At 41.6% G+C, this 27,126-nt stretch overlaps 4 protein-coding genes and 2 long non-coding RNA genes across 10 annotated transcripts; 4 read left to right on the top strand and 2 right to left on the bottom strand.

Moving 5' to 3' along the window:
- Positions 1 to 116: 116 nt before the first annotated feature.
- On the top strand, positions 117 to 3,874 carry LOC139612480 (uncharacterized). Of its 2 annotated transcripts, none has more exons than XM_071468094.1 (7): positions 117 to 607; positions 1,204 to 1,524; positions 1,653 to 1,931; positions 2,060 to 2,173; positions 2,716 to 2,802; positions 2,878 to 2,906; positions 3,138 to 3,874. In XM_071468094.1, the coding sequence occupies exons 1-7, from the start codon at positions 544 to 546 to the stop codon at positions 3,183 to 3,185; spliced, it is 942 nt and encodes a 313-aa protein (XP_071324195.1). In that variant the 5' UTR covers positions 117 to 543; the 3' UTR covers positions 3,186 to 3,874. The 2 variants fall into 2 exon arrangements, with proteins under 2 accessions (XP_071324195.1, XP_071324194.1); XM_071468093.1 differs by having other exon boundaries at positions 130 to 607; positions 1,201 to 1,524.
- LOC139612483 (uncharacterized) lies at positions 3,479 to 5,007 on the bottom strand. The gene is made up of 2 exons (XR_011686555.1): positions 4,872 to 5,007; positions 3,479 to 4,765 (listed from the first exon to the last, which is right to left on the bottom strand). It is a non-coding gene; the product is annotated as an uncharacterized lncRNA (long non-coding RNA).
- Positions 4,759 to 9,700, top strand: LOC139612475 (uncharacterized). Its single transcript, XM_071468086.1, has 9 exons — positions 4,759 to 5,061; positions 5,239 to 5,562; positions 5,691 to 5,969; positions 6,419 to 6,550; positions 6,630 to 6,716; positions 6,796 to 6,839; positions 7,119 to 7,175; positions 7,478 to 7,546; positions 8,545 to 9,700. The coding sequence occupies exons 1-9, from the start codon at positions 5,001 to 5,003 to the stop codon at positions 8,677 to 8,679; spliced, it is 1,188 nt and encodes a 395-aa protein (XP_071324187.1). The 5' UTR covers positions 4,759 to 5,000; the 3' UTR covers positions 8,680 to 9,700.
- Positions 9,701 to 14,580: 4,880 nt separating this feature from the next.
- LOC139612476 (uncharacterized) lies at positions 14,581 to 20,811 on the top strand. 3 transcript variants are annotated; one of them, XM_071468087.1, is made up of 8 exons: positions 14,581 to 17,918; positions 18,027 to 18,350; positions 18,479 to 18,751; positions 18,888 to 18,944; positions 19,722 to 19,823; positions 19,914 to 19,942; positions 20,033 to 20,089; positions 20,682 to 20,811. In XM_071468087.1, the coding sequence occupies exons 1-8, from the start codon at positions 17,858 to 17,860 to the stop codon at positions 20,763 to 20,765; spliced, it is 987 nt and encodes a 328-aa protein (XP_071324188.1). In that variant the 5' UTR covers positions 14,581 to 17,857; the 3' UTR covers positions 20,766 to 20,811. The 3 variants fall into 3 exon arrangements, 2 of the variants coding, with proteins under 2 accessions (XP_071324188.1, XP_071324190.1); XR_011686550.1 differs by lacking the exons at positions 20,033 to 20,089; positions 20,682 to 20,811 and adding an exon at positions 19,190 to 19,414 and having other exon boundaries at positions 19,516 to 19,823; positions 19,914 to 19,941; XM_071468089.1 differs by lacking the exons at positions 19,722 to 19,823; positions 19,914 to 19,942; positions 20,033 to 20,089; positions 20,682 to 20,811 and adding an exon at positions 19,190 to 19,657.
- A 1,192-nt stretch (positions 20,812 to 22,003) lies between these two features.
- LOC139612477 (uncharacterized) lies at positions 22,004 to 27,067 on the top strand. Its single transcript, XM_071468090.1, has 9 exons — positions 22,004 to 22,189; positions 23,163 to 23,489; positions 23,618 to 23,899; positions 24,001 to 24,036; positions 24,341 to 24,436; positions 25,056 to 25,084; positions 25,278 to 25,334; positions 25,568 to 25,636; positions 25,985 to 27,067. The coding sequence occupies exons 1-9, from the start codon at positions 22,129 to 22,131 to the stop codon at positions 26,120 to 26,122; spliced, it is 1,095 nt and encodes a 364-aa protein (XP_071324191.1). The 5' UTR covers positions 22,004 to 22,128; the 3' UTR covers positions 26,123 to 27,067.
- LOC139612482 (uncharacterized) lies at positions 22,158 to 26,145 on the bottom strand. Of its 2 annotated transcripts, XR_011686554.1 has the most exons (6): positions 26,021 to 26,145; positions 25,574 to 25,641; positions 25,440 to 25,468; positions 25,265 to 25,347; positions 22,299 to 23,511; positions 22,158 to 22,264 (listed from the first exon to the last, which is right to left on the bottom strand). It is a non-coding gene; the product is annotated as an uncharacterized lncRNA (long non-coding RNA). The 2 variants fall into 2 exon arrangements; XR_011686553.1 differs by lacking the exons at positions 22,158 to 22,264; positions 22,299 to 23,511 and adding an exon at positions 24,179 to 24,403.
- Positions 27,068 to 27,126: the final 59 nt, after the last annotated feature.

The following is a 27,126-nucleotide window of genomic DNA, read 5'->3' on the forward strand; positions in this document are numbered from 1 at the left end:
CCTCGTGGGTTTCTGATGTTTCTCTTCAGAGGGTGAAACCTCCAGAGCTCTGCAGAACGCTTCCCCCTCACTTCTTAGAGAAAATGTTAAAAAAAAATACAATGAGGAACCAACAGGTCTCAGACCAGTAACAACATCTTATCTGTTCTTTCCCAGCTGCTGCAATATCACCATGTTGCTCCATGGAGGAGGAGTTTGACTCTTCATGTCATGTCACAGGTCCAGCAGTGCGTCTTCTAAACGTGCTTTTTCCTGCTGACCCTGAACACAGCAGCTCAGCCCTGCAGCTTCTCTAAAGCTGCTCTGCTCTGTGGGGGACTACCTCACACAACCCCACATCAAATTACCACAACTGTCACTTTACACGCATTTGTGAACAACATTCAAGAGCAATAGTTCCTCTGCATTTGTAGAAAAAACTGTTGTGTGTATGTGTGTTTCAGTAGGAATTAATGAACGTGGTCAAAACGAGGAAGTGACCCAGTCATGATAACAGGAAACAGATTTTTTTTACATGCATCAGTCCGATGATGATCGAGCGTGATGATGGTTGACTTCAGGTCGATTAAAGTGTTTCTATTTCTGACACTGGCTCTTCAGTTCACAGGTAAGAATACACAGATACACAGACACATTATAAAACATTATCCGTATTAACAGTGGTTATTTAGTTAACAACTAACTCTAGGTATCAGTCCTGGTTTCCTCGGCCAGAGAATCTGGTTTCTCTCAGTCTCACAGTCATTGAGGAGCAGCTTCGTCCGGTCGCTCTGACACGAAGCTCAGATCAGTGAAGCTGCAGCGATGGATCCTTCTCTGTTAGTCTCTGTTAGTCCAGGTCCAGCTCTAGAAGAGTCCTGGTTGTTGGGAACCTTTAGTGCAGCAGAACTGTCTCTGAGCCTGGACACAGTCCTGTCTCTGAGCTCTGCAGCAGCTCCTTCCTCCTCCGATCTGCATCGTCAGCTGTGACACCTGATATAGACAGGTGGACTCGGTCAGGGTGTAGAAACATCTCAGAGATGATCCAGAGAAATCTGAGCTAAACTTCAAGAGTCACAGTAAAGTGTCTGAATACTTGTCTGAATGTGATATTTCAGGGGAACGTAGACTGATGAGGGAGAAAATGATTTATTTCTATTTTAGCAACAGAACACTCTGAAGACTTTCTGGATGCTCTCTCATTCTCTCATCTTTTCACAGCAGTGAGAGGACAATATTCCTCCTCCATCATCGTCAGAGCTGGAGGTGAGGCCACTTTGTCCTGTGGAAATGTGATGAATGATCCGGATAAATGTGACAGTACGACCTGGCTCTTCAGAAATTCAAGAAACATCGTAAATCTGGTTACACAAGGGCAGATTGTTGAAGATGGTAACTCTAAATCCGACAGACTGAGCGTTACAGAGAACTGTTCTCTGGTTGTAAAGAAGGTCACAGCTGAGGATGGTGCTCGTTACGACTGTCAACAGTACAGACGAGGACAAAATGGTTCATACGCTGCGGTTTATCTGTCTGTTGTTACCAGTGAGTATTTCCATCAAACTGTCTGTTAGAACAAAACACTGAAACATCACAATCATTCTGATTATTACAGTGATGAAGTTCACTTCACTCTTGTTGTCTTTCTCTCTCAATGTCTCCATCTTCACCAGTGACTGAACAGAAGGTCGATGATGATGATGATGATCAGAAGGTGACGTTGACCTGCTCTGTGTCGACACACACAGAGATCACACCCACAGTGAAGTGGCTGTATGAGGGTAAAAATGTGGATGAAGGTAACACAGACATGAAGACGTCACAGTCTAACTGCTCGGCTGCTGTTGAGTTTCCTTCCTCTCATCTCAAGAAGCTGCAGTTGTTTCAGTGTGAAGTGACTGATGGTTACACACGAAAAGTGCAGCTGTTTGACTTCAGAGCTTCACCCTCAGGTGAGAACATGAATAAATACAAACTGCAGTTTTTATTATTCCAAAGATTTAAAATTTCAGGATGACGTCAGTGGTGAGATATTTTCTCTCCAGACAATTTCTCTGCTTGTGTTTTTTCATTTGTCCAGGTGAAGACACAACATCAACGACAACTGTCTCCACAAACCCAGGACACAGCCGCACAGAATCACAGACCAACACGACGGTGCCTGCAGTCTCTGACAGCTCAACATCCTCTGCAGGTACCGACTCAGTCTGACTCTCTTCTGTAGTCACTGGTCTCAAACCTTTGTCAAAGTGAGAATCTCAAAAGTGTTGGCAGCCCACACCCGACCCTGCAACAGTTCAGAGGCCAAATGATGCCACAGAGCGGTTTTTATTTTACTGATAATGATCAAACAGATGGAACGTGAAGATCAGTGAGACAGAGGAGAGATCACTTGTAGAGTCACTGTCTTCTTTTCCTTTTAACTCTTCCTGTTGTTAACCAGCTGTCACCTTTGATTCTCCAGCTGTTGCCATGGATGTGATCAGTGCAGAATCAGACTGAGAAGGAAAACAAGGATATGATGTGGTCAACATTAAAGTTCCTATCAAAAGCACCTGTGTGTTAATATGAGGAAAAAACTATGAAAGCAGTTTTTAAATATATTCAGTATTTTTAAAAATCACTGGTCTAAAGTGTGAAGGTCAGAGAGACAGTGTGTGTGTGGAGGTTTGTTCATTCACGATTTTAAACGGGAGAGAAAAGAAGCAGTTTCAGAGTTTTCCCTCTAATTTGCAGGTTGGCTGAGGCTTGTTATTGTGTGTGTGGGTTTAACGGGGCTCATTGTGATCGTTGTGACAGTCGACCTGTGGACGAGAACTAAAGGTGAGAAGATTCGACTTTTGATGGACCTGGATTCACTCTGTGGAAACTCAACTCGACTCTTTTGTGTCTTTTCAGGCAACAAAACAAAGACGGACGACAATGAAGTGAGTTTAACAACTGAATATTCAAACATCAGTTTTATTTAAAGTGCAGGATCATTATGCAACATGGTGCCAAGACACTTTACAGTTAAAGAGAAAACATGGTGATGATGATGACCATTAAACAAGCACATTAAAGGCTGAGTCTGTTCAGCGGTTTGAGGACAGAGAACGAGAGAAGCACAGAGGCCTGAGTTTATCTGACGTCCGACTTGTTCCATTTGATTCCCACAGGTGCAAAATGATGAAGACGATGCTGCAGTGAACTATGAAAACGTTTGACATCTCATCACATTTAACAAGAGCTTTTAAAGCCTTTAGACAAAAAAATTATTATTTTAGAGCAGGACTTTGTGTTTTGTTTGTTTTTTTTTCAGTTTAAAAAATCCTAACAAAAAAAACCCAAACTTGACTGAGGGCGTCCATATAATTCTGTTTATTTGTTAAAGTCTTTGTAATTTTCTCTCAGGTTTGTCCCATTTTTGTAACTTTTCAAACACAGGAAACATTTTCAGTAACTTTTGTGAATGTTTTAACAAATTCTGTGTCATGTCTGTCCTGAAGGACTCGTTGAGTTTGGACTTTTGTTTGTGTTTGAACACTTCTGGACTCTTTGATTTTGACTTTTCCTGTTTTATTTTGAAAGTATGTACCTTGTGTGTCTCCTGTCAGTTACTTCCTGTCTCTGCCTGGTGTTTCCCGCCTGGTTGAGTGTCTCCGGCCCTGATGTGTATTTGGCCTCTGTGCTCTCTCATGTCTCGGTCAGTTCGTCTGCTCTGGTTTTCTGTTTCCCTCGCGCTGTCATCGTCTGGATTCCCGTGAGCTCCAGTTTCTCCCGTTTACTTTCATGGTTCCTGTTCGTTGTGTTTCCTGAGTTCTTGGATTTTCACTTTTTGTGTCCCTGTCTGTTTTTTCTCATTCTCATCTTTGTAAGTTTCTGTTTTTGTTATTAAACCTAATTTTTCCACCCATCCCCTTTAGTTGTCTGCATTTTTGGTCCTGCTGTCCCTGACTTGTTCCGTGTGATGCTGGGAGTCAAATATGTTTTCCAATTATTGCAGAATGTCATGTTTTGTAGCTTTTAGCAGCTAAAGAGCTGGTGGAGACCAAACACAGAGCTAAAAGAGCAGGAAAACTGGACAGAGACTCATCAGGTGGCATGACTCAAAAAGATAATGTTGCTCAGTAACTGCTGGATGTGTGAAGAAGAAATAAGCAACTCAGGACAAATCTGTTTCTGCACCTTTAATATTTCTTAACCTGTAAACACCTGTGCTGATGAACAACAGTGGAGGTAAATACCCACAGTGATGAACCACAGTTGGAGTGTTTAGTGTTGTACATCTGTCAGAAAACCTGTTTTACTCTCTTGTGGTCAGAGTGAGATATTCAACCTGTGGCAGGTGTATCAAGCGCCTGGTTTGACTTTAATTTCTAAGCCATCATGTGAGTAATTCTGAATTATTATAAGTAGAAAGAGCTTTGACGCTGAAACCCCACAGTGGATCGGAGGTGTTTTGTGGTTGTGGTCGGCTGGAGATGAGAGACTTTCACTTTCAGACCCAACAGCCCTGATTCAGCTCAGTCTGTGAAAGCTCCTGCTGTCAGAGACCGGAGGTTTTTCTTTTTGGCTCTGAAGCAGCAGTTTCATCGTCAGTCCAGTCAGAGCTGCAGTCAGTGTCCTTGATTTCCACGTTTCCACGACCGTCTTCAGAAATATCTCCTCTGCGTTTGTTCTCAGACACGTCTCACTCCTCCCTCCTTCATCAGTCCAGTCTCTCAGGGTCTCTGTCAGACATCAACTCTTTGCTGCTGATGCTGATGCTGGTTGCTAATGGATTATTAACCTACTGTTGGACACACTGTGGATGAGAGAGTTAACAAAACATTAAAAAAATCTTTAGCTGCTCAAACTGAGCCTCAGAGACGAAAAGCTCATATTCTACCTACGAAAATTCAGCAACTTACAAAAGAGTCCCAATGAGGAAGTGATACACTACAGACAGGAAGGAAGGAGAGGTTTCATTCCTCTTTAACATGCATCAGTTCAGACTCTGACAGTTAAACAGCGAGAGGAGAGAGAGAGACGCACACACGATGGTTGAATTCAGGTGGATTAAAATCTCTTTATCTCTGATGCTGGGGCTTCAGCTCACAGGTAAGAATTTAAGTTTTACATTTGTCTAACTAGGACAGCTGGATATGCTGAGTTATGTGAGCTCTGGGGTACTAACAATGGGACACATCTGTATAATTGCTATCAGCATAAAATAGCCACTCATGTTTATTACATTTCTATTTCAGCTTATGTTTCATGTTTCTCATCTTTTCACAGCAGTGAGAGGACAATATTCCTCCTCTGTCATCATCAGAGCTGGAGGTGAGGCCACTTTGTCCTGTGGAAATGTGATGAATGATCCGGATAAATGTGACAGTACGACCTGGCTCTTCAGAAAGTCAATAAGCATAGTAAATCTGGTTACACAAGGGCAGATTGTTGAAGATGGTAACCCTAAATCCGACAGACTGAGCGTTACAGAGAACTGTTCTCTGGTTGTAAAGAAGGTCACAGCTGAGGATGGTGCTCGTTACGACTGTCAACAGTACAGACGAGGACAAAATGGTCCATACGCTGCGGTTTATCTGTCTGTTGTTACCAGTGAGTATTTCCATCAAACTGTCTGTTAGAACAAAACACTGAAACATCACAATCATTCTGATTATTACAGTGATGAAGTTCACTTCACTCTTGTTGTCTTTCTCTCTCAATGTCTCCATCTTCACCAGTGACTGAACAGAAGGTCGATGATGATGATGATGATCAGAAGGTGACGTTGACCTGCTCTGTGTCGACACACACAGAGATCACACCCACAGTGAAGTGGCTGTATGAGGGTAAAAATGTGGATGAAGGTAACACAGACATGAAGACGTCACCGTCTTACTGCTCGGCTGCTGTCGAGTTTCCTTCCTCTCATCTCAAGAAGCTGCAGTTGTTTCAGTGTGAAGTGACTGATGGTTACACACGAAAAGTGCAGCTGTTTAACATCTCAGGTGAGATACCAGGTGAGAACATGATGAGCTGCTTCTAATCACTGTAATCTGACGAGAATCACAAACTCCATTTGTTCATTTTATGTTTTCCTGGTGACGTCATTCTGCTCCATTTAGCTCCTGCAGATGATAACTCATGCGGTGTGTACGGTGGCCCTGAGAGCTCAACACACTGCTGCTAAAGACATGCGTTGCAAATACTCACAACACAAGAACAAGTGCATCATTTTTTTTACATCCCCTGGAAACACTGTACTACTGTCGTCTGTGCTACTTGCAGCACGTTTTTGTATTTGCTTGTGTTTTGATATTTGCAGCACATGTGCTTTAAAATTTATCTTTTCTTTTTGTGTTTTGTCAGTTTTCATGTCTTTTCTTAAGTGACAGTGTGTTGAGCTCTCAGGGCCACCGTAGCTCTGTTCTCACCATGTTTGTTGTGTTTGTTTTTTTCTTTTGTTCAGGTAAAGACATGACGACAACAACAACAACAACAACAACAACAACAACAACAACAACAACAACAAATAAAAACAGCAAAAACTCAGTGATCAACTCAACAGGGCCTGTGAGTGACACCTCACCAACGACTCCAGGTAGTGGCTCAAACGTTAGAAGACAAAAGAGCAGAAAACTGCATCTGAAATGTTTTGTTTTTTAATTCTCCTCTCTCAGGCTGGTGGGTGTACATCGTTGTGGCCGTGGGTGCAGCAGCACTCTTAATAACCACTGTGGTGCTGATCAGATGGAGGAGAACGAAAGGTGAGAACGTTCACAAGACAAGATCAAGAAGGATTTTCACCGTGGAAACTGAAGTGGATTTTTCCTTTGGTCTTTTTAGGGAAGAAAAGACGGATGGATGAAGATGCTGAAAATGCAAACAAGGTAGTTCTTCATCATGACGGTGATGTGCTTTAGGTGGAACGATCCTTTGAGTCAATGCGAAAGAAAATATTTTAAAGAAATAGTTATGAGATGCGACGCAGTTGTACAACACCACTCTAGGCGATTAGCTTAGCTTAGCATAAAACACATGTCCAGCATATGAGCCTGCTGCAGTGATGACATGACTCCAGGAAGCTACTCAGTTGTTCTTTGCTAAGTAATACTTACAACATGTTTGTGTATAAAAGTGTGAACCATAACTAGACTGTGTTTGTCCAGGGACAGAGATTAACCTCTGCGGAGACTCGGCCTGGTCCAGAAACGAGCCAGGACACGGTGAGATCACACTCACTTACCCTCACTGTAAATGTGTCTTACTGTTGGTAACTGCATGAGACACACACTGTGACTCTGGTCTCGAATGTGCTTCTGCAAGTGACGGGAAAAGGGAAGGAAGATGATGCGACCAGACGAACCCAGAATAGAACAGAAAAGTGTGAGGCAGAAAGTCATGAGTGTCTTAATAAATCGCAGATCAAACAACCAGCAGAAAAAGAGGAAGTAAAGAAAAAATGAAGACATCAGGAGTGAGTCATAAACTGTTACTGAGCAGACTTTATGTTGTGTTCATTCTGCAGGCTGATCCTGAAGATGGCGTCTCCTACGCCTCCATCAGCTACATCAAGAAGACCAACAGTAAAGCCCAGGTGAGCTGCCACACTGGTTTAACTGGTGACACATTAGAGAATGAAGAAAATCAAGAGTTAAGCTTAAAAAAACTCCTCTCCTAACCACTTTTCCTCGAGCTTGGTGGAAAATGTCATGAGGTCATGGAAAGAAATTTCATAAGAGCTGCATTTGAAGACTGATGATGTCACAGTGGCACGACTAGACTGTCCCATCTCAAGGGACCGTTCAAATGTGGCAGAGAAAAGCGTCCTTCTGTTCCTGGACTTATCCCACGATTCATTGTGTGACGGTAGAGAAAGCAAACAACACAGACAGAAAGACCCGGAAGTCACTCTGGCGGCAGCGTCAGTGACTGAATCTGACTTTGCTTGGAGGAACACAGAAGTCTCTTCATGGATTTGGAGCTTGATCAGTCATGTAGAGATTCCCATAAGTTCTGGATCCTGTCAGAAGCCCTGTTGTTTCTACATTTACGTGGGTCTGCTGTGGTGAAAATACAACAGTGCATCTCTTTAAATGGTGCTGCTGCAGGGAATTGTGGGACAGAATTATCTCCTTTATCCAAGAAAAGTTGAAAGTGAAGAAACCTGTTGGATTAGAGGTGAAATGTCTTCAAGTATCAATAAACCGAGTCCAGTTGTCCTTTCACAAAGGACAGTCCTATGTATCCTATGCTAAAGGGGATAAGGAAGCATTGTAGCTCCTTTCCTCAGCATTCAGAGAACTGGACCAGCTCTTATCATGGCTGCCACTTAGATACTTCAGGGTTAAGTCCATTTATTTTGTCTTTAAAGTGGCTGTTGTTGTCATAATCATAATCATCATAATGTACCAAATGACAGTGTAATAACAATGTGACAGTGTGGAGTCAGTCGTGGTGATGAACCTACAAGGGATTATCATCTGAACCTGCAGCTGCGCTCAGTTTAGTCTGATCCGCTGATAGAAATAAACGGAACATTTCAGTTCTTCTACATCGTGTGTGATTTACTGTATGTTTGATGCTGCTTCTCAGGTACGAGTCAAAGATGATGTTGATGAAGAAGGAGATGCTGTGACCTACAGCACTGTGAAAGTTTCTTCTTCTTCGGTTGGAGCCTCCATTGATCCCAGTGACGTCTACGCCACCGTCAATGAGCCAGACAGATGAGAGACCACAGGAATCTTTACAGACCTTCACCTGTCAGCTAAATCCGAGAAGGACAGACCTGGAAAACATAACAAACCAGGGAAATCCTAAAACATCCGCAGTCTACAAAACTTGTTGAAGGGTGACGACTGAAGGAGCAGGCTGTTGTAAAATGCTTTTTGTCCAGAAGGGGGCGGGGTAGGTTAAATAGTGTGTAAAAAAGATCCAGTGATAACTCAGCCTTCATTAGTCTGCTTGCTGTGCTTAAAACATTCAATCAGTGGTCACTTTATGTCAGGTTTAAACATCCCAAAACATTATTAAAATACAAAGAGAGAAGACACAGAGTTAGAGCTCTTTTTACTCGCGAGGAGAACGGACAGAGATGTACTCAGTTACAATCTCCAACCCGCTCTGAGTACATCTTGCCGTCTCCTCTTTTTTATTTCCTTAGGGTGGTCCCTAGTTACATGGGAAATGCAGCCTCTAAAGGATGGGGGATACACAGACTGCACTCCTTATCTAAAAACGTTGTAAGAATGTTTTTGATTCCAGCAGGTGTGTTCAAGGTCTGGGACCTTGCTAATTTATCAGTTGCATAGTTTCTCAGAACATCCCTCTGCTCTAATTCAAAGAGTTTCATGTTTATCTCTTCAGTGTGGTTTCGCTCTGTGCCCCGTCCTTGAATCTGCATGTGAGTCCTCCTGATGTCTCTGAAAAACAGCTTGCACAACATCCTACATAGTAGCACACACACAGGCATATGTATGACTCTTAAACAGTATAAGCAAATGTAAGATAACTTCTATGTACAATAATTCCAACATTTCCCTCATGTTTATCATATATTTGCTTAAATTCTCATATCACTTATTTTCAGCCACTTCACTTAGATTTTCAGCTGTAAGGTCATTGTTATAAGAACAAATACATTTACACTCAGAGGAAAATGTTGCATGCAAATGACGGTTTTACTCATAATCTCCTGGATCGGGAAAGAGATCAGGAAGATGCATGGAGTCATCTTCGTCCTCTCCGGAGTCATGGTCTGTACCTAGCAGGGGATACATCTGCGCCACACGTTGTTCCATAGGTGATATAGCTGTGGTAATGAGACGGTTAAGCAGAGAACGCAAACAAGGAATACAACAACAACCACACAATGTCAGAATTGTAGATTGTAGTTGCACACCATGATCTTGATAAATTTCCTAATTGTTCTCCAGCACCAGTTCTATTAATACAAGAGAAATTACCTGGTGCCACATTTTTTGAGAATATTGTTTTTTTCTTTTCAGGCCCAGTATTGGGGAACACTTCATCCCAGGACTGGCATGCAGCATTTGGATTAGTGTTACTCATTACGTCAAAGATGCACTCATCAGAGATAACAGCTGGTACTATCTGGAGTACGGGCCTTGGACCCATACAGACCACGCAATCTGTTTTTGTTAGATTCGCAGCTTGTTCTATCATTAATAGCCAGTTGTTGTTATAACCAGATACTCCAGTTGTGACACGAAACCATTCATCAACACTATCAAGCAGCACACTGACAGCTCTCACACCAGCTTGTCGAGTATAACTATTCATCTAGGCTGCTCTGTGGTTCCCATGGTACTATTGACACATACAACAATCGGAAAGTAGGGGTCAGGCCCCGATGACCAAGCCCACAGCAGCAGTCCCCAACAGGAAGTGTTAAACAATGTTGCATTTGGGGGACGTATTTCACCGTTGGGAAGAGAAAAAGTCAACCTAAGTTGTTCTCCTGGATGACTGAGAGTTACTCTATCTTTAAAGAATTTAGCCTCTTCGCTATAACCCGGTGGCCAATATTGTCCCGCCTGAGTTGTAATGAGAGCTCTCCAATCAAGTCGCAACACGTGTCCAGTCAGGTACCACCAATGACCCAAACAATCCTTGCCCGAGGTCCGTACAGTGCCCCGAAACCCTTTTAACGCTTGTATAGGAATATCTACAGCAGTGGTTGTATTGGGAGATACTGTAATAGTGATCGAGTTATTATACGTCCAGGATATTATCCATGGAATTCTGTTCCCACCCGGAGCATTACTTCTTTTAACACGATCGGTGTGATTGGCTTGATTTTGTTTGGGTGGCTCCCAGAGGTACCATACCAATAAAAAGGTCAGGATAAAAAACACAGTTGTTATCCAACAACAGATAGACTGTTTTAGCCATCTTGGAGCCATCTCAGCTAAAGGGTTATCCTCTACTTGGTTTGGTGTCTTGGAAAATTTTCACTGACTTTCAGGTCTTACCAGACTCTACACGTCTGGCACCACCCTATTATCAGACTCTTGCTCACCTCCCCTATCGGAATCTTCAGCTGAGATGACTCTCTTACAGTGTGTTAGATGTATCCAGGTACCTCTCTCCGCTATTTTAACTGCAGTAGGAGTTGTTAGCAATACCTGGTAAGGTCCTTTCCATTTGGGAGAGTACCAATGTTTCTTCTTGATGCTTCGTATTAGAACCCAGTCTCCTGGTTCCACTAATTGGGTGTTTAGTTGGGAACAACTCTATCCATTTGGAGAATGCATCTATTATTACTAGACAAAACTTTTTCCTTCACTTTGATTAAGTTCAATAAAGTCCATATGGATTATTTGGAACGGATATTGGGGTGTTGGAAACTTACCCCTCTTTGGTCTCATATTTCTCAAAAATTAAAACTCAAAAATTTGAGTTATTTTGTTCCAAACTCATCACTTCGGTGCCTTCTGCTGCTTCTTTAGCAGTTTTATCAGCTAATGCATTTCCTAATGAGACTATGTCTTTATTTCTAGTATGTGCCGCACATTTGCATACTGCTAGTTCTTTAGGAAGTTTTACTGCTTGCAATAATTCAGTTAACAACTGAGCATGTGTCACAGGTTTTCCTATTGAGGTCACCATTCCTCTGTTTTGCCAGTATTGAGCAAATGTATGCACTGTAGCATAAGCATTTTCATTAGCTTACATGCTTCAGTTAGTGCCACTAGTTCTGCTGCTTGTGCTGAGTAATTTGAAGGTAGTTTTCCTGCCTTTAATACTTTATCTTGCGTTACTACAGCGTAGCCTGTTAAGGTTTTCCCTTGTTCGTTCTTTTTTGATGATCCATCAACATAAAGAACTTCCCCTTTTCCTAAAGGTTGGTCTTTTAAATCACTTCTGCTTTTAGTCATGGTTTCAGCTAATTCCTGACAGTCATGCTTTGTGCCATCATTAGGTAGTGGCATCAATGTGGCTGGATTTAAGGTTGTACATCTCTCAATTGTTAGGTGAGGTTGCGATAGCAATGTTGACATGCACGATAGATGTCTAGCTGGTGACAAAAATGTCATGTTTGTCTGCAGGAGGAGTGCAGAAACTGCATGTGGAACTCTAAGTGTTAGTGGATGGAACAATACTATTCCTGCACTAACTTCAACTGCCATAGACGCTGCAATTACTGCTCGAACACAGTGGGGCAACGCACATGCCACACTGTCCAATTTGGATGAGAAGTAAGCAATTGGTTTCATCTTTTCTCCATGTTGTTGCACCAACACAGAAGTCATAAAATAGCCTTTGCAATCTACCATTTGTATAAAAGGTTTCTTATAGTGTGGTAATGCTAAGGCTGTACTGGAAACCAATACTTGTTTGATTTTACAAAATGCTTCCTCTGCTTCCTCAGTCCACTTCAGTGGAGTCGTCATGTTGATGCTTTCTTCGTACATAAGTTTATTCAATGGAGCTGTAATTTCAGCGTAATTTGGAACCCAATTCCTAAAATAATTTGTCAATCCTAAGAATGACATCATTTGTTTCTTTGTCAATGGTTTTGGTGCTTGTAGAATTGCTGATTTTCTGTCTTCCACAATAGTTCTTCCTCCTGCACTCAAATTATGACCTAGGTATTTCACTTGTTTTTTACATACTTGCAGCTTATTTTTACTGACCTTATGACCTTCTTTAGCTAAATGCTTTAGCAACGCTATGGTATCTAATTTACAAGTTTCCTCATCGGGGGAGGCCAGCAGTACGTCATCTACGTAAAGTAGTACTTGGCTGCCTCCTGGAGGTTGGAATTTGGACATGCTAGCACTCATCACTTGGGAATATATTGTGGGACTTTCACAATAACCTTGTGGCAATCTAGTGTATGTATAACGTTGTCCTCCGAATGTAAAAGCAAACCAAAATTGACTTTCCTTATCTACAGGAACGGAGAAGAACGCATTACTGATGTCCACCACAGTAAAAAACTTAGCATCTGGTCTTAATGAGTTTAGCAAGGTGTACGGGTCAGGAACGCATGGAGCTCTTTGAATAACTGCATTATTTACTGCTTGTAAATCTTGAACCATGCGCCATCCTGTAGATGGAGCTTGCTTCTTAACTGGGAAGATGGGAGTGTTACATGGAGAGTCTTCACATTTACAATCACAAATTGGTGTATATCCTCTTTGTAGGGTGTTACGCCCTCTATAGCCTTTTTTACATCGTCAATCATCCAAGTTCTGTATACCAGAATGGTTCTATTTTCTTCAGCAGCATTAGGATTTGCTACCTCAATCATTGGGTAAGTGTCTGCCTTATTTACATGTAACAAGGGTGGAGCAGATGCCAACTTAGGACTAAATATTTTGCCCAGGGTCTTGGACCATGGGGCGGATTCTTCTGTTGTGGCTCTGGTCTTTCTTTGCGGTGTGACCTCCTCGTAATTTGGAGGTAAGGTTGGATACAATCCTGTTCTTAGCATATCGTGTTCATCTTGTGTCGGCGCTGCTACTGTTGCTGCGCTTTCTTCCTCAAACTCTTCCTCAGCTCCTTCCTGCCTACGTCGCCTACGCCTACTGGAGGTTGTTTCGTCATCCTCCTTTCTGTAAAACATTATCTGTTTGTTTCTTTCTGTTTGTGCACTTTCTTTTCCTTAGCCTTCCTATCACCTTCTTCTCTTTTCTGTGCTGTTTCCAGCCAGTATTTAACATCCTCATACCCATCTTTGCGCATTTTCTTCGGATCATTTTTATTAGCTTTTTCAATTGCTTCTTGTAATTCAATCAATTTCTGAGAACTCAATTTACCATTATAGTTATATTTTTTAATCCATTTTTCAAGGTACTTTACCTTTTGCGGATCTTTCATTTCGATATATTTCCAATCTTTGCATTGCAATGCTTCTCTAGATTGATATTTACTGTTTCCTTTCCCCATTTTATATGTGTTTTAGTCCAGTGTAATAACACCTAGGGTGTTCTAAACACTGGGAAAATTAAGCAGGACAGTGATTCAAATTTCCTTCTGTGGTAATCCTCACTTCAACTCTTTTAGAGTGGAGAATTCTTGCCTTTGCATCCACAAAAGTCCACTGTTTGATTCCTGCTTTTTGGTATGAGACAAAGCACCTAGTGGTATTTTATCTCCAATCACACTCACAATCACTCATTCAATTTTAATCGTTTTTACGCTGTGTTTCTTTTTCTCACGGAATTTAAGTGCATCAGAGGGCTCCGCTGGACTCCGCCGTCCTAATCACCTGCCAGTGCCTAGGATATTCAGGGTTTCTCTAAACGCGCAATGACCCTCAGTCATTCCATTTTTCTCTTTTTTAAAAAAATTTTTTATTTTAATTTTTTTAAAGAAAACTGTAACTCACCGATATGTCTTTTCCCTCTCGGACTACCGTCAACCATTGGATCCCAGCCGGCGGGTCGGATCTCCCAGTCCCGGAAAGGGTCTTTAAGAAGACTCACTCTATGGAGTCCACCGTGGCCACGGTTTTTTCCTGGTGTCCACCCCGCCCGCTGGAATCCTCAGGTGTATTGGTATCCGGCTTGAAGGACCAAGTTAATGTCAGGTTTAAACATCCCAAAACATTATTAAAATACAAAGAGAGAAGACACAGAGTTAGAGCTCTTTTTACTCGCGAGGAGAACGGACAGAGATGCACTCAGTTACACTCTCCAACCCGCTCTGAGTACATCTTGCCGTCTCCTCTTTTTTATTTCCTTAGGGTGGTCCCTAGTTACATGGGAAATGCAGCCTCTAAAGGATGGGGGATACACAGACTGCACTCCTTATCTAAAAACGTTGTAAGAATGTTTTTGATTCCAGCAGGTGTGTTCAAGGTCTGGGACCTTGCTAATTTATCAGTTGCATAGTTTCTCAGAACATCCCTCTGCTCTAATTCAAAGAGTTTCATGTTTATCTCTTCAGTGTGGTTTCGCTCTGTGCCCCGTCCTTGAATCTGCATGTGAGTCCTCCTGATGTCTCTGAAAAACAGCTTGCACAACATCCTACATAGTAGCACACACACAGGCATATGTATGACTCTTAAACAGTATAAGCAAATGTAAGATAACTTCTATGTACAATAATTCTAACACTTTATTAGGTACACCCTCTTGTTAATGCAGATATCTAATCAGCCAATAATGTGGCAGAAACTCAGTGCATAAAATAAGTAGAAAGCCTGTATTGTGATTGGATGCAGACATGGTTGATCATATTATGGCCATTTTTACAGTTCATCATTTTATTCTTGGTGTCTACTGAAATAGATTTACATGCTTAAGTGTCCCTCAAAGACATTTTTCTTATACTGTACTCTATTTACCCTCTGTCTGAAAGGCTAGCTTAGAGCTCAGGGCTGTTTAGTGTCCCCCTCTACCTCTGACACTGACCAATCAGAACACACTTGGCTATTGCTGGCAATTACGCCAGACAAATTAGAGACCACACCAGCCCAGATGTTGCTTTCTCATGCAGTTGCGACCTCTTCAGAGGTGGGGAGTCACCACCGCGTCGCCATCTTGCTGGTTTATGATGCTGATAAATTTGAATGAATTGTACTTTTGTGCTCATAGTTACTGAAAAATGAACTGTATTGTTAAATTGTGGATAATTTATCTGAGCTCATGAGGTATAGTATGTCAATATTGGCAAACAGTTAAGCATTTATATCTTTGTGCGTGTTGCTATGGTCGCCAGTGACCTGGTTAAACATCACAAATCCACAATCTTGGTCTGATGGATCTGGATTTCTGCTCAGGCAGCAGATGGTAGGGTCAGAGTAAACAACATAGATCCATGGATCTGATCTTGTGTCAGTGGTTCAGGCTGCTGTGTAATAGTGTACAATTTATTTTCTCAGTTCATACAGGTCCCTTGTTACTGACTGTTAAATGTCACAGCGAGCTTCAGTCGTGCTGTTGACCATGTGCGCCCCCCTGTGACCACAGTTTCTAATGATACAAGAAAACTCCACAGTCACCAGAGCTGAGTCCAGTAAACTACCTTTGGGATCAGAGGCATGAATGTCAACACGCACCTTGAATCCACACCAAGAAGAATCCAGGCTATTCTGGGGGCAAAGCAGGGTTCAAGGGTCCTTCCCAGCATTAGAGACATGTACCTAATAAAGTGGCCACTGAATGTGAAGTATAGTTGATGACACACTCTGCTTGACGAGTGTGTTTGATGCTGTTTTATTTATATTTGTTTGTGTATCACTTGCATTGGTTTGAGCTGGATGTCTGTGTACAGTTTTTGTCATGTTGTTTTTATGTCCTGTTATAAAAGCAAAGAGGAGTATGACACGACATCCTGCACTGGGAACGACTGAATGTTTCAACACTTGTGGTTTCTGATGTGGTGTGGAAACAAGGTTGTGTGTGTGTGTGTGTGTGTGTGTGTGTGTGTGTGTGTGTGTGTGTGTGTAAATGTTGACGTGCGATAGCCCATGAAGTCATACACAGAGTATGGATCCCACTGAAGACCTGTGGTCATCAGTCCAGTCACTGCAGCTGATTCCTCCTCCATCATCTGTGAAAACTCATCAGTGGCTCACATCCTGCATCAGCTCACTGAGCTGCAGCCTCCTCTCAGGAACTCTTTATCTCAATGGTCTTAAAGCTTCTTAATAATGTCATGGGAGGGAAGTCATATCTAACTGTTGTTAGGAGGTTTCTCCTGCCATTTAGTGCCAACTACAGAGGAAAATTATAACAATTTCAATTAGTACTTTTTTTATTAATTCATGTCAATTAATTCAATCAACAGTTACATCAACAGCAAAATGTTTGCTTCAGAAAACACAGATAATCCAGCAGCTGTTTTTCACTATAAATTAAACAATACAGGTATTGATGATAACCATGATATTTGAAACATGAAATATTATATTGTGGTAATAATACACATATGCAACCAGTCCTCCACCCTCTCATATGACCCATAGCAGTGTCTCCTGAAATAGAGCCCATACAGGGGGGGGGTGGCACAGGAAACACACAACGTGGTCTATGAAGGTGTGGCCCTTGTTGGTCTTTTGTTTATCAGTTCGCCTGGTTGCCTGTCCATGAAGTGTAGTTGTTCTTTTTGCTTTTGTACAGTTGTGGTTTCAGATGTTTTTTTTAATATTGTGAATTATTTTGTGTTGTGAAAACCTGATGACAGCCCTGCACATTGTACTTTGTTTTATTGTTTCTTTTTGTAATAAATAATAAGTATAGTTTTTGGTTGTTTCAGAGTTATGATCCAGTGGAGACTTTCTGGGGTGAAATATATAAGATGTCGCAGCCTCTTAAAGACTCTTTTACGCTGTGTGATTCTGGGCTGTGTGAGATGAAATGTGAAATCACGAGAGAAACTTGGTAAAATATCTGATTGTATTTCATCCAAGATCAGACTGAGACACGTCCTCCAACAGCTGACGTTTCACCATGTATTCACTGCACTGACACAGGCTGTCTCTGAAATGTTGTCAGACCCAGCCCTCACAGCATGACGTGCAATACACTTATGCAGTATTTGTTGTTGCAGTGTAGAGGAGCAGTGAATTCGTGCTCCTCTTCAGCACCGCGGACAGCAGCGACAGATGTCACGCAGGACATCACCTGAGTCCTGGCGTGTGTCTGCAACATGTAGCCAATCAGAGAACAGGAAACATAGAAGCCACTGACTGAGAAAACCTGTAATAGTGACTTTACGATGATTCAGTAAACTTCCAAGATGTCTCCATTTGTCCCTTCAGATAAAACAAATATTACGTCATCACTTCACACACAGACAAAATCCCACTTCCTTTCTCAGGAACAAAATGACACAATGTTGAGTGAGTGATATTCATAAAAAAAAACAAAAAAACAGCAGCTATATATCAGGAAGTGTTCAGCACCGACCTGTGACAGAGACTGACAGCAGAATGTCTGGTTTCACAGGGATTCAAGTTTCATTATTTCTGAAGCTGCTGCTTCATTTGACAGGTAAGACAAGATTTAAATATGTTACACAGCAACAACTGTAACTACAGTTTTATTCATTTGTCCATTTTCAGTCAGTTCTCTTATATTTCTCTCTCGTTTCATCCACAGCAGTAAGTGGACAGGATTTCTCCTCCTTCGCTGTCAGAGTCGGAGACGAAGTCACGCTGCCTTGTATGTATGATCAGGTTAAATGTGACAGTACGATCTGGATCTTCACACATTCACTGTACCCGACTGTAGAGCTGGTTGTACAGGGGAAGATTGGTGAAGACGCCAAATCCAAGTCAGACAGACTGAGTGTCACAGAGAACTGTTCTCTGGTTATAAAGAACGTCACAGCTGCAGACGGTGGACTGTACACATGCAGACAGTTCAAATCAGGAGAACAACAAGATCCAGATCAGTCTCAGGTTGATCTGTCTGTTGTTACCAGTGAGTATTTCCATCAAACTGTCTGTTAGAACAAAACACTGAAACATCACAATCATTCTGATTATTACAGTGATGAAGTTCACTTCACTCTTGTTGTTTTTCTCTCTCAACGTCTCCGTCTTCACCAGTGACTGAACAGAAGGTCGATGATGAGGTCGTCCTGTTCTGCTCAGTGTTCACATATCAACAGTGTAGCTACACAGTGCAGTGGCTGCCCACTGGTACAGATGTGGATAAAGATCACACAGCTGTGGGAACATCACAGTCGGATTGTTTAGCCACTGTGGCATTTAGGACTCTGCATCACAACCAGTCCAACTATCACCAGCTCTTCAAGTGTGAAGTGAGAAATAGAGACGGAGGAAACATGCAGCTGTTTGCCTTCAGCCTTCAGTCGACAGGTGAGAATTTAAAATCAACAAGAAACTATGTTTAATTGATTTGAGAGGTTCAGATGACATCATTGTTTCTTAATTAGTCCAAGCAAATTATAAATGTGATGTTTTTACTGTGTTGTGTTTTGTTTCATTTGTCAAGGTGAGGGCCAGAGAAACAACACAACATCCAGAGAATTCAACGCAACAACACAAGAAGGTGAAGAAGCAGCTTAATTAAGAAACATGTCTCCAAACTCCCCAGCATGAACACGATCACTGAGGAAAACACTGATCCGTCTTTACACACTGGTTTTTAATGTTTTATTAATGTTGTTGATCGATGATTCATTCACTAACCTTTATAAAACATGAAGTTGGGACAGTAAATGATGGATAGTGAGGAGGGAGGAGTGAACGAGTGAGTGATCTCAGACACAGCCTCTGTCTTCTTCTACTGTGTAGAACAGTGTAGATACACAGTGCAGTGGCTGTATGAGGATGGTAAAGGTGATTCCACCAGCGTGGAGACAACATCTACTACCTGTTCAGCCAGAGTGTCATTTAACACTTCTCATCTTCATCACAAGTCAAAGTATAAGGAGTCAGTGAAGTGTGAAGTGACAGATACACACAGTAGGACACTGCAGCTGTTTAACTTCACTCCTCAGTCGTCACCAGAGAAAACAGGTTTGTGTATTTGATGGATGTGAAGACGAGGACATCATCTTTGTCTGTTGCTGCAGATACATTTTCTCATCTGTTGTTGTGTTTCTATTTTTCATCTTCAGCTGAACCAAATGGAAACAGACCAACACCTGAACAAGGCAGAGACTTCACCTCTTACACAGCTCTCTCTTTCCTCTTACTTCACGTCTGTTGTTTGGATTTTATTTCCACAGCTCACACACGAAGCTGCTGCTTCATGTTTTTAAAACTGTCCTTCTCATGGACGTTGTAAAGAAGAAAGATGTCTCTGCTCATCTCCTCTCCACAGCTCGTACAGACTGCTCTGCTCTGACCTTCATCATGTTGCTGATGCGTGTGGCTGAGCTCCTCCTCATCACTGTGATCACTGTTCTTCTCCTCAGAGCTGCAGGTGAGAAAATCCACTGCCACCTTTGTTGAGGCTGATGAACACAAACGGTGAGTTTGGAGGTGAAGTGTGACTCTGTGCTTTGTTTTCCAGGGAACCAGAGACCAGCTGATGACAACACTGTGAGTGGAAACATTTTCAAATGCTGCTGCTGACTGTTCATGTCACTGTGATACGTGGCTGTGGATGTCTCACTGTTTGTGTCTGTGCAGGTCTCAGACTCAGTGAGAAGCCCAGGAGTGATGCGTTCAGGTCCAGCAGCCAGTCAGGTAAAGACCAGATCAGACAGGAGCTGATGGTGCGTTCAGGTTCAAGATATATTTGTGGTTTTAAGATCCAAAAACCATCTCAGTGTAGTTTTACATCTCCTCTCTCAGGCTTCTCTCTGGAGCTCTAGTAACAACAGTCAGTCAGCCAATCAGAAGAGAGGATCTGAGCCTCTCTTCTGATTGGCTGACTGCTTTCTTACTGATCCAGTAAAAATGTAGTATATTTCAGGTAAACACTCAAAGAAACCAAATCGTGCAAGGTTGGATGGTGGGTCCAGGTGGGCGGGGCTTGGGGTGTGGCTGAGAGCGGTGACTGCTTTGTTGTGACATCACAAAGTTCCAGAAGTCCTGATGGCTGGTTTTAAGGCTCAGTTTCTGAATACAGGCTGTGTGCATTTCTCTGTGGACTGAGGCTTTGATACTTTCACAGTATTAATATAGATCCTAGACCTGCTTTATAATCACAAACACATGGACATCTACCTTTAGACTGGATGGAGCTTTAAATGAGTCCTCCATGATCAAAGTCAACATGTATTTGTTCTTTAGTTTTAAACTCAGAATCTCCACTGTGCTGTGTTGTTTCTCACAGGTGCACAATGATGAAGATGAAGGTGATGGTACAGTGAACTATGAAAACTCTGGAAGCCATTTTGCCGCCGTCAGACTTCACTGATCAACAACTTCCTCATCAACATCAGCTCACCAAAATCAATGAAGAAAACATGAGTTTTTCATCTTTGTGCTAACAGGAATCATTTTTGTTCATGACGTTGTTGTGAACATGTTTGTTGGTTGTCCAGTTTTTTGTTGTTGTAAATTTTGTAGTGTGGCTTTAAATGAGCCGTCAGCCTTAACACAGACTCTTTATTTATCTTTTTATTTATATTTTAATTTATCTAAATTATCTTTATTATAACTTGAAAACTTTATGATCTGAATTACAACCACTTTGCACCATGTTTTTTACAACTCTTAAAGTGTTTTTTTTTTCTTCTTTCTTCCTGGAAAAAAAGGAAAAATCACTTTCCTCTCAATGGTTGTTTATAAAGATGAAAAAAAGAAAAACTGTCCTGGCAAAATAAAATTTTCACTTACCTTCCAGGGCTTCTGTAGAACTCAGTTTGCAACAAAGAAAATATTGTGTCTGTTGGGAACAAACAGCAGAGAAAAATGAGATGGAGTCCCCCAAGGATCCATCCTGGGGCCTCTTCTTCTTTTCAAACTCGACATGTTCACACAAGCTCAAATTCTGCAACCCAGTGAAATCTCTCACTGAAATCAGGCAGATGAAACATTTTATCATGTTTTTTAAACCAAAACAAAACTGAAATAATTGTTTTAAAGTCTAAGAAGAAAGGTCAAAGGTCAGTGCTCAGTTTAACAAATCAGAAACCTTCCTATTGTCATGTGAGCTAAATCTGAACTACACTGCTCACAGAGCCAACTGAAAACATTGACCTGACGCTGCCGCCTTGGTTTTCCACTTGAGTCCAGACGGTAAAACCTTGGGAGCTGTGCTGCTTCTGTTCACACACACACGCTGAAAAACTTCCCCTTTAGTTCTCAGGAAAAACACTGAGCTGCAGCAATTAAGCAACAATTAAAACCCCCCCCCACACACACACACTATCATATTTGTTGTTGCCCAGTATCACAACCTTGTACCATCGGCCACAGGCCTCAACTTCTGGTGGGCGACGTGTTTGACTCAACTTCTGGATTTATGTGTGATGTCTACTGTCTTCCTTGTGTTGTTGTGTTGTTGTAATTCTCATATCAATGTTTCTAATGTTTCACAGTAAAGTCAGATGCTCCGTTGTAAAAACATCTGGATTCTTTATGTTTTGACATCTACAAGAAATTCAGAGATGAAAAGCTCAGAGACTCTGACGATATCCATTAAACGACCGACAGTCAGAAAAAAACACAAAGGAAGTGACACTTGACTAAAACAGGGAAGTAAACGCCTCTCTTAAAGAAGCCTTGGTTCATTTGTTCTCATAGTTTAAGGTTATAGAACGAGACAGAGGAGAACGATGGTGGAACTCAAGTGGATTAAAATGTCTTTATTTGTGATGCTGGGGCTTCAGTTCACAGGTGAGGACACAATAACACAAACACAACAAAAGAAACATCACAGAACTTCACTCTCGGTGCTTCAGTAGCTACTGTCTTATAACAGCCACATCTGTTGTTTGATGGTCACAGAGTTTAGTGGAGTCTTAAATCAAGGATCAGATACGTTTACTAATGTGTGTTGTATTTGTCTCTAACATCACAAAGGTTAAAATGAACCAGTTCATCTTCATAGTTCACGGTTTGAATCACTGCCACTTCTCAAACTACGAGTCACTGTTTCCTACTATAGAGTCCCAGACAGAGGTCACTTTAACAGACAAGAAAAACCAATGTGAATATATGTTCCATGTGTATGAGCTGCAGGAACTTTGCAGCTGTTGGTTCATGGTCTGACACGTTCTTAAAGATTTGTTGTGATCATGGCCTCATCAGGTTGGTTACTGATCAGGCTGTTTACTCAGACCCAGCAGGCAATTTTTGCACTGACTTGTTCATAAACGTCCACAAAGACCCGACTTCAGCAGCATCAGCAGCTGTTTGTGTTGCCGGCACTCGACACAGCACTGGACTATGGAAGCTGAGAAAGGTCATACTCACACATATTTGAGGTATGTTTGTGAGATAACGACACATTATCAGGAGAAAACGATTTAACGGGATGAGAGGATTTGTGAGTATGACCTTTCTCAGCTTCCGTACTGGACACATGCTGGGTGTCCTGAACCCTTATGTGCAGCCATAAAACCAAACTGACACAGCTCTTCTTCTTCTTCTGGGGTTTTTTTGGTGGTCGACGAACAGCTTTTTGTTTCACTGAGCTCACGTTCACGTTCATTAGTTGCAAAAAGATTCGTTCAGTTCATTCTTCACCAAAAATGAGCGAGTTCAGTGACTGACACTGTCTGTATGGTGGTTTGGTTGGAGGATTTGTTGGAGTTGGTTTTTCTGGTTTCAGTTATTTGTTCGTGTTTCTCTCTCATCTTCTCAACAGCTGTGACAGGAGAAGATTCCTTCCTCATTGTCAGAGATGGAGAAGAAGCCACTCTGCCTTGTAACAGTGTCAGAGATGATCAGGATAAATGTGACAGAACGACCTGGATCTTCAGTCCATCATCCAGAGAGACAGTAGAGCTGATTGTACTGGGGCAGATTGGTGAACGGGCTCAGAGTAAATCAGACAGACTGAGTGTTACAGAGAACTGTTCTCTGGTCCTGAAGAAGGTCACACGTGATGACGCTGGTCTTTACAGCTGCAGACAGTTTAAATCAGGAAAACAACAAGGTCCAGACGCTCTGGTTCTTCTGTCTGTTGTTACCAGTGAGTATTTCCATCAAACTGTCTGTGAGAACAAAACACTGAAACATCACAATCATTCTGATTATTACAGTGATGAAGTTCACTTCACTCTTGTTGTTTTTCTCTCTCAACGTCTCCGTCTTCACCAGTGACTGAAGAGAAAAACGGTGACATTGTCTTCTTCTACTGCTCAGTGTCCACATATGAACAGTGTAGATACACAGTGCAGTGGCTGTATGAGGATGGTAAAGGTGATTCCACCAGCGTGGAGACAACATCTACTACCTGTTCAGCCAGAGTGTCATTTAACACTTCTCATCTTCATCACAAGTCAAAGTATAAGGAGTCAGTGAAGTGTGAAGTGACAGATACACACAGTAGGACACTGCAGCTGTTTAACTTCACTCCTCAGTCGTCACCAGAGAAAACAGGTTTGTGTATTTGATGGATGTGAAGACGAGGACATCATCTTTGTCTGTTGCTGCAGATACATTTTCTCATCTGTTGTTGTGTTTCTATTTTTCATCTTCAGCTGAACCAAATGGAAACAGACCAACACCTGAACAAGGCAGAGACTTCACCTCTTACCTGTTGCTCTCCATGATCTCTTACTTCAGGCCTCAGTTCCCTGCACTTTAGTGTTGTTCTTATATAATGAAACTCTTTAACATGTTATTATCTGCATCTTGAAATGGTAACAATGGCAACAATACTTTACATTAATTTGATGCATTTTTTACACCAACAGAAACTGATTTACTTCTCAAAGACTTTGTCAAAACTTTTGCAAAAACGTAGTCTTTTCATATTTTATCTCCAGGATTTTAAACAACAGAGCTACAGTCAAAATGTTGCCTGTGTTTTTGTTCTAGTTCCAGGTTGGTGGTGGCTGTTCGTTGGTGCTGCTGTGGGTTTAGCAGCACTCTTAATGATCGCTGTAGTGGTGATCAGATGGAAGAAAACCAAAGGTGAGAGCAGATGAACTCAAACAGGACATTTTAAAGGAGCCATTTGTAAGTTTTACTATTGCTACATAGCCAGCATTAGCATTAGCAGCAGTTTTCTATCTAACTAGAGGAAACAAAGTGACTTCAGCAACAAACAGCTGTCTCCAGAGGTGGACAGCAACGACGATGTTAACTCTTGTCTCTGTCACATCTTTTCTTCTACTAAAGTTAGCATGCTAACGAGCTAGCCTGGGCCTGTCCCTTCACTGTCGCCTCCAATCTGAGGACGTATTATAACCTCCCATTATTGTCTTAATAATGCAAGAGGTTATAGTTCGTCCTCTTCAGGGCAGACTGGAGGCTACAGTGAGTCTCCATCAGAAAGTGACAGGAGCTAGCTGGTTAGCATGCTAACTTTGTCAAAGTGAAGATGTTATAGAGACAAGTTAACACTGTTTTAGTTTTAACTGTTGGTGAGTACATAAAGAAGTTTGATGCTGAACTCGCAACATGTCTTCGAGACTGGTAAGTAAACAGCTGCTAATGCTAACGTTAGCTATGTAGCATTAGCAAACTTAGCTCCTATAATAAACCTACATGTTCACTGTGGAAGCTGAAGCTGAGTCACTTGTTTTTTCAGGGAATAAAACACAGTTGGATGACAACACAGTGAGTTTTCAAATCTAATAATAAAAAGCATATATTCATATTATTATTGTATTGAAAATATGGCTTTCCTTACTATCAGAGCAACCTATGCACCGCCTGTACTGTTAGATGCTTTTGTTTTAAGTATGGCTTGCAGTGTGATCTGTAATGTGAGGCCATTGGTGTAAATGGAAAACTCACCTGTATTTTCCAGCGACTGAGCTTAAACCCTGCAGCGACTCAGCCTGGTGCAGAAGCCGGTCCGGACGTGGTGAGATCACACACTACACCCAGCACAAAGTCACACTCAGTGGTATTTACACTATATTTGTTCTGCATAGTGTAGCAGTAAGTGACACAATTTTTTTTCACTTACATTTTTTTTCTGTAAATCAGTCAAAGTCACTGTGCAACAGAGAAAAAGGAGAAGTAAAGTTACACAACTGATCCGACATGCTCACATGTCCTGATCAGTCAGTACAGAATGTTGTCTTCTCTGTGCAGACTGACCCTGAAGACGGTGTTTCCTACGCCTCCATCAGCTACACCCAGAGGACCAATGGTAAAGACAAGGTAAGCTGGTGAATGAAGAAACAACATTATGAGTCTGCAGCTGTGTTAGTGGCTTTCCCCATCTACTCTAAACACAAGGCATATATATTGTGTATTAGGAACATTACTGTCAAGTCTTTTTTTTTGGTAGCAATGGTTTTAATTGGCAAAGAAAAGCTGCCTCTTGGGGCTTTGCTGGGTGATTTTTTTCCACACCCTATTGTGGTTGAAATGAATATTACAAAAATAAACATTTAAAAATCCTGACAAATTTTTTTTTACTATGAAAACCTCTCTGGGCTTCCAAAGTGATTTATGTGTCATGCTGTTTCTCGTCATTAATTTTCATTTGATTGTTTTATTTCTCAGGTTCAGGTTAAAGATGATGATGATGCAGTGACCTACAGCGCTGTGAAAACTCCCTCCTCTTCAGCCGGAGCCTCCACTGATCCCAGCAGCATCTACGCTTCTGTCAACAAACCAAACAAATCAGAGGCCACAGTGTAGTGACAGCTCATATCACGAGGCTGATCTTACATCGATAACAAAGAAGAAAACCAGTCCGTTTTTATTTGCAGTGTCTAGCGTTCACTCATCGCTCTGTGTCACTGATATTTATTGATCATTACAGGACAGTTATTTATCCCGTTCCAGAGCATTTTATAGTCTTTTATATTTTTGTATATGATCATGATGCTCTTACCTTGTTATTTATAGTTAATACAACTGATACTTCAGGATATAGTTGTTATTTTCCAGTCAGTGGAGGGATGGGGAATGGACCGAGGAAGAAGACATCAAATCTTAGTGTGGATCTGGGTAAAGGGGCAAATCCAGGATTTCTCTTACCTCTCAGGGAAAGATGTTTGTATCTTGATGTTAAAAAAATGATGATGGTGTGATCTTTGTAGATCCAGATAATAATGTTGATCTCACAGACGTGTAGCGTTGCTTGGCCTTGAAGATTCTAGCATTATAATGTAGATTTGTACAGTTGATTTTCATGATAAGCCTTTCTGTTCAGAGGGGGGTGTTGCAGGTGAACTCGTAGGACAACGAGAGAAGGAGGAAGCTCCCACATCCTCACATATCTGGTTTCCTTCCTGTCAGATACTTTGTTGAGATCAGTGATGGATGTTCACCTGAAGAACCAGGGAGTCATGAAGCCTCTGATGCTTGTTATTCACTCTCGTGCTGATTTTATTGTGTCATTGTTTGTGTGTTGTGCTGTTTTGCATTAAAGTAAATAAATAAATAAAATAAACAGCTTCTAACAAACAGAAGAGTTTATCACTAAATAACTACATCAGAACTATTAGAGCTTCATCTGAACTGAACACAGGTTCTTTCATCCACAGACAGTGATGAAGCTGTGACTCTCCTCTTCATCACTGCAGCTCAGAATAACATGAGGAGACTCTGTGAGCAGAACTGGAAATAAAAACTAAACCTGTGATGTCTCTGATCAGATCAATGATCCACACACTGATCAATACTTCATCATTAGAAAT

This window comes from Trachinotus anak, unplaced genomic scaffold, assembly GCF_046630095.1.
Source record: "Trachinotus anak isolate AG129_WGS33_773 ecotype Australia unplaced genomic scaffold, CSIRO_AGI_Tana_v1 ptg000031l, whole genome shotgun sequence".
NCBI lineage: Eukaryota > Metazoa > Chordata > Actinopteri > Carangiformes > Carangidae > Trachinotus > Trachinotus anak.